The sequence below is a fragment of the Aulostomus chinensis genome, chromosome 6 (assembly GCF_037954235.1).
Source record: "Aulostomus chinensis isolate RoL2024-O1b breed Wild chromosome 6, RoL_Achi_v1.0, whole genome shotgun sequence".
In the NCBI taxonomy this organism is placed as follows: Eukaryota; Metazoa; Chordata; class Actinopteri; order Syngnathiformes; family Aulostomidae; genus Aulostomus; species Aulostomus chinensis.
The window spans coordinates 16611501-16617500 of record NC_141325.1 but is presented as its reverse complement, the minus strand read 5'-3'; the positions used below and the strand labels follow the sequence as shown (position 1 = coordinate 16617500).

The 6000-nt window shown below is 41.3% G+C and overlaps 1 protein-coding gene across 6 annotated transcripts in view; it reads left to right on the top strand.

The window, feature by feature from the left end:
* The window catches only part of taok3a (TAO kinase 3a), a 70284-nt gene that overhangs the window by 59687 nt on the left and 4597 nt on the right, over positions 1–6000 (top strand). For 5 of the 6 annotated variants that reach the window (XM_086206826.1, XM_086206823.1, XM_086206824.1 and 2 more), the window contains 4 exons: positions 2525–2761; positions 3586–3714; positions 4518–4721; positions 5640–5879. In XM_086206826.1, coding sequence (XP_086062952.1) covers positions 2525–2761; positions 3586–3714; positions 4518–4721; positions 5640–5879 — 810 coding nt within the window. Of the gene's footprint in view, positions 1–1884; positions 2031–2524; positions 2762–3585; positions 3715–4517; positions 4722–5639; positions 5880–6000 lie in introns of those variants that run through there. The other variant, XM_086206828.1, reaches the window with a different exon arrangement.

Here is a 6000-nt window from a genome sequence, read left to right as displayed (position 1 = left end):
GCCAAATGACTTCCCCATATGTGACTATACATCTGAAGCAATATTTGATTCTATAAAAAGAACCATATTGTCTCCTTTCCTTCATACCTGCTCACTTTTACTGTAACTTATTCATACAACCTGGACTTGCTTCATGAAAGGGATTTCACAAGTGTTGTGACTCAAGGTAAAATGTAATCAAGTTAATTACAATAATATCCTGTAATTAATTTGGATTTATTGAAAAATTAAAATACTAGTGTTAAGTTAATTTTTTGGAAGGGGGCGGCATGGCGATGCGTCCAGGGTGAACCCCTCCAGTGTCAGCTGGGATAGGCTCCAGCCCCTTCCCATGCCCTTAACGGAGAGGCAGAATGGAAAATGGATGGATGGATGGGAAAGTTAATTTTTGGGGTTGGAGTACATCAAAATCACCTGTATGGTATCGGAATTAAGAAATGCATGAAAACTGGTCAGAGGACTAACTTCTCCAACTTCATTATTAACATCTCAGCTTGGATGATTTCTAACAGAGAATCTCATCATTTGCTGAGTAAACAAATTTCAGGGAGATTGTTACGTTGCCGTTTGTTGAATTTAATTGGCTTTGTCATGTGGAGAGTTGAATTCCAGCATGTGAGGTTACATCCTGGCCTGGTAGTGTTCCCGCTCAGCCATAAGAGGCTTGCTAAAGTTTCACCTTGCTAAAGTAAAATCAACACGCTCCTATTTCCTGAGTTATAACGTGGATTGACATTCACAGTACTATATTTTCCTCGAACCATTGTCAAAAGTGAGGAAGAAAGTGGCTCAACTCATTACTTGGTATTAAATCTCATAAAGTCTGTAGATGTAGTACCACAACACACTTGGTAGACTTACACCACTGCATTCTGTTGAAAATTAAGGTTAATTTGTGTTAAATATTGTGGTATTGATGACGGATAATTAAGGTTTGGTATAATTTAAGCACGTACTTATTTGGCACTTTTTTGCCACAAACTTACAATGAGGTACCATCCAACCCACAGTTGATCAAGGAGAGCTTCCACAATCCAGTGTTGGTGTTTTGGTGGACAAGTGATAATTTATTATGAAACATTTTTTGAATGTGATTACAAATTGTCACATCAACTAGTTAACAAGTTCAGCATATGGAATTCCATTTGTAGATCACCTTCAGCTGTAGCTAATAACAAATTCCTCACTGTCAGCTGCTGGATTCTCTCTGATCTCACTAGAACATTCACCTTTAGCCTGCATGTTGCCCCTCCTCCCTCTGAATATGATCCCTCTCTGGACCCTGAGCCCTGTGTGAAAGAGATGGTCACATGACATGACTTGGCCCTTTGTGGCAGCATGTATGGTGGCAGCGAAACAAGTGACTAGGATTGAGAGCTGCTATTACAGTAGGGGTATTGATTCAGCACAGATTAGCAGGGGGAGGGTGGGGTGTGGCAGGGGCTCAACCTTCACCTATTTAAATGCGGATATCAAATTTTTCCTCTTAAATGTCTATTTTTCCCAATGTTTCTTTTCCCCTCCCGCCCTGTTGCAGTTACATCTACTGTTTGTCCTTTACAAGTAGCCCCGCTTTCCTAATCTCTCTGCCCGCTCCTCTCTATCCCCCCTCACCAACTTCTCTCACTCTTTCTCAATGAGGTATTCATGTGACCCACCTGCTGCCCGCCGCTTAGTCTTAGCTCCACTAAAGAGACGCTCTGTGCTCTTGTTGGCCAGCATAGTCAGACTGCCTAATTCACATTTCACATGCCAGCCTCTGCCGCTGCGTGCCCTGGGCGCGAACCAGGGGAGGGGAGGGGGGTTCCTTGTCCCGTAGAGGGGGGGCGCTGGTGTGGAGGGGGGGGTCTCAGGGTGATGTTGGTGCTCAGATTAGGTTCCGTCAGGCATAGGATGCTGCACAAGGTTCCTGGATGCTGGTGCACTTGGTTAAAGTCGCCATCATGTTTGGCCTGAGGAGTTCAGGTGGAAGTTATGAGAAGATGCGGAGCGAGTACTACCTCGATATGGAGAACCCTTTCTGTGCTCAGGTTGGTGCTGCAGGTGTACGTTTTTTTTTTGCTCAGAAAACTGTTGAGTCAAACGTTGCTGCTGAAACATGCACACTGTGGCAATGTTGTATTTTCTTAACATTCAAACATTGACATGTTTAAGACACTTACGTGCATTTTTCACCTGGCTTTAATGCATTTCATATTGATTTGGTTGCCTGATCCCTGCAGTGACTGTGTGTATGTGCGATGGTCAGATGAAAGAGCTTTTGTTGGGCTTCATCGAAAGGGATTTGTCTCTATTTCTGGTTTATGGTGTTTTAATTTCCTAATCACTTGTTGAAACAATATTTGAATTGATTGGTGGTTTGATTTTTTTTTTATTCAAGTTACTCAGATTTAGCAGTGTTGAATGTATGTTAAAGACAAGCAACACAATAAGTGTTTGCTGGATTGATGTGTCTTTAATTGTTATTCATGATGAAAACCATATATTCTATCTCTCACATCCCCTAACTTTTCTTTTTCTGCAGGTGACCAAGCAGATCCATGAGCATGAGCAGGACAGCGAGCTGCGGGAGCAGATGTCCGGCTACAAGCGCATGCGGCGGCAGCATCAGAAGCAGCTGATCGCCCTGGAGAACAAGCTGAAGGCTGAGATGGACGAACACCGGCTCAAGCTACAGAAGGAGGTTGAGACGCAAGCCAACAACGCCTACATCGAGCTGGAGAAGCTGGCAAAACGCCACGCAGTGCAGACTGAGAAAGAGGTGGGGTTTGGGAGATATAATTGAAAGGAATAAGGGAATCCGCACTTACTGTCACTCCTAAGTTAAGGATCACACAGACCTACAAGTGCTTTTCAACACTTGTCAAGGAAAAATAGGGAAGGAAATCAAGTTCAAATTATTCTATAGCTGCTGAAATGTCTAATTATTTTGAGAAAATGCATTGTTATAAGCCATTAAACTCCAATAAGAGACATGTATCAAATTTAAAGAAAAGTTTTTACTGGGACTTTACACATTGCTGCTACCCAATGATACATAAGATGAACACAGGGGCAGTAGGAGGTCACATAATCCAACTCTTTGGAAAACAAGTTGCATATCTCTATGACTAGCACACCACACAGACTGTGGAGATAGTGTATCTCTTCCCTCTGTATGCGACACAGAAACACGCTTAGGGATATTGTGTCTGTCATTATACCAAGAGGTTTCTAGATAGTAGTTAAGCATTACAGTGCAGTTATAAGAATCGATCAATATCATGTTCTGTATTTTTAAATTGATCAGTGCACCCATTCTTATTCTTTGATGATTTAAGAGCAAAGAAGTTGCTGAGTTGCTTTTTATAGAAGGGTCAGTCAAATAAATCTTTTGACTCCAGCAGTGTTGGTATTGGACCTTGACAACTGATGAAATCAAGCAACATCCCGAACCTAAATCACCTCATATTAATCTCTACCTCATATTTTTGAAAATAGAAATCTTTTTCAGTAATTTATTGGAAAATTTGCGATCTAATGTTTTGAGTTCCGAGCTTCTTATATGTATTGGACTAAGGCTTTAATGCCTCCTGTGTCCCCAAGATGAAGACAGCATTGACAGATGAGAAGAAGTTCCAGCAGCAGATCATGGCGCAGCAGAAGAAGGAGCTGACCACTTTTCTGGATAATCAAAAGAAACAGTACAAGCTCTGCAAGGAGAAGATTAAGGAGGTGTGCCACTGTTTTGTTACTCTCCTTTGTACGCCTCGCTCATGTGTGACACATAGTCCTGCTTGTTGTTTACTGGTGAATCAGCCCTCCTCCACACAAACGTGCACATTCAGTAGCTCCAAAGTGGTCTTTCAGAACTTGTACTGATAGAACCCAGCCTACTCAAGATGTACCTACACATGTATTTACACACAAACACTGACAACCGCAAATCCATACAAACTGTTTGTGTGCCTTCACAACCTTGAAACTGAAGTCCAGAGAAGACTCCAGTGGGCTGAAGCTGTGATACACTGTGTTTTCAGTTACAAGATAAGTGACCAAAATTAGGTCAGCGCGGTTGAAAATGAGCACTGCTGAAATGGAGAGAGATTTCCCACCAACTGAAGGCTGTAACGGAATTAAAGACCACAGAGAATGGGGATCAGGCTCATGTGTTTAGGGCATTAGCTTGAGTTGTAGATTACCTTAAAGCCCATGAAAGACAAATAGAATGTGCACTGAGGAGGGACAGATTTGGCCATAAAAGTGGCATCCTTCCTCCGGCTGTGAAAGTCATATGTAGTTCCAAACAGAGGTTCAATTGGAGTCTGTCATATGTGCTTGCCACAAACATTTGTGGGGCTTTTCTCCACATTTGTCATTGTTTATACATGTTTGGCCACAAAGGGTTTTCTTCATATATCCAATACTTCACTTAACCAATTTAGTTGATTTTGTTTGTCCAATTTTAATTAACAAAAACCTCCCATCAATGTCAGGTAAAAAAAAGATCTCTGCTCTTGTCTTCCACCATTTCTCAGGAGATGAATGAGGACCACAGCACACCTAAGAAGGAGAAACAGGAACGTCTGTCCAAGCACAAAGAGAATATGCAACATTCCCAGGCCGAGGAGGAAGCTCATCTCCTGGCCCAACAGAGGGTTTTCTATGACAGGAACTGCCGTGCATTTAAACGCAAAGTCATGATCAAGAGGCACGAAGTTGAGCAGGAGCAGATCCGTGAGGTGTGGAGGATCTTTAGGTTCTTTCATACTTCATATTCCCCTCAAGTGAATCTTTCAAATAACAGCAGAAGTGCTACATAAGCTGAATGCCACTCTATTGTGAATTATTTAAATTGAAGCAAATCCTTTTTTCACAATGTAAAATTGAACTGAAATGACTTATTTTTTAGAAGCTGTTGTTGTTTACAACATAAACGGGCCCAGTGTGATCATGAGACAGGGATATTATGCTTAGCAAATAGAAGCATGTCCCTAAAAATCCTATCCATTGTTCTTAAGATCTGTTAGGAGTTTCCTGTTAAGTATAAAGAGATTAATTCAGAGAAAAGCAACGAAACAATGTCCTAATCTCCAAATCTGCTGTGCAAATCTGGAGGAAGTCTTACAAGGTCCAGAATCTTTCTGTGGGAAAATACACAAAACCAATGCTTAAGAGTATAATGTTTTCATTAATATACACGAAGTAAAAACAGATTTCTTTTGGTTACTTTGACGAGTCAATAATCTAAAATAGAAAAAAAAAAATTCCATTAGGCCTGAACCATTGATAAATGTTGAAATTGAAATGTCCATATCACAGCAGCGAAGGCAAAACGTGGCATGACATTCTATTTGAAATGGAGCATTATGATGCTACAGAGATGGCCGGCCTACAAATCCTACTGTTTGCTACTGATCCCAAGAATCCCTTCATTGTCATTGTATATTTTTTCTGGTAAAATAAACTGCAAAAGTAAAAGTAAATATATGCCAAAATCACATCTTTAGAATTTTTTTTTTTTTTTATATTGTCCAACCCTAATTTCAACAAGTGAAAAGGTCAAATTTTACACTGAAATTAACATAAATCAACACAATCAGTGTTAATTGCACCTACTTTGAATAGTCATCTCCATTGACCTCGTTTTAACCCTTTAGGAGTTAAATAAGAAGAAAACGCAGAAGGAGATGGAGCACGCCATGCTGATCCGCCATGATGAGTCTACCCAGGAACTGGAACAGCGGCAGCTGAAGACCCTGCAGAAGCTCCGGATGGACCTGATCCGCTTGCAGCACCAGACCGAGCTGGAGAACCAGATTGAGTACAACAACCGGCGTGAACGTGAACTCCACCGCAAGCATGTGCTGGAGCTTAGGCAGCAGCCCAAAAACCTCAAAGTGAGTCAACATGGATATAATAATGTTTCTAGCCCAGGCTTTTATAGGTGCAGAGCTGACAGAAGACACAAAGAGTTTGATGTGGGTGTGTTGTGCGATACATCGATCAAATCTTTCTTGA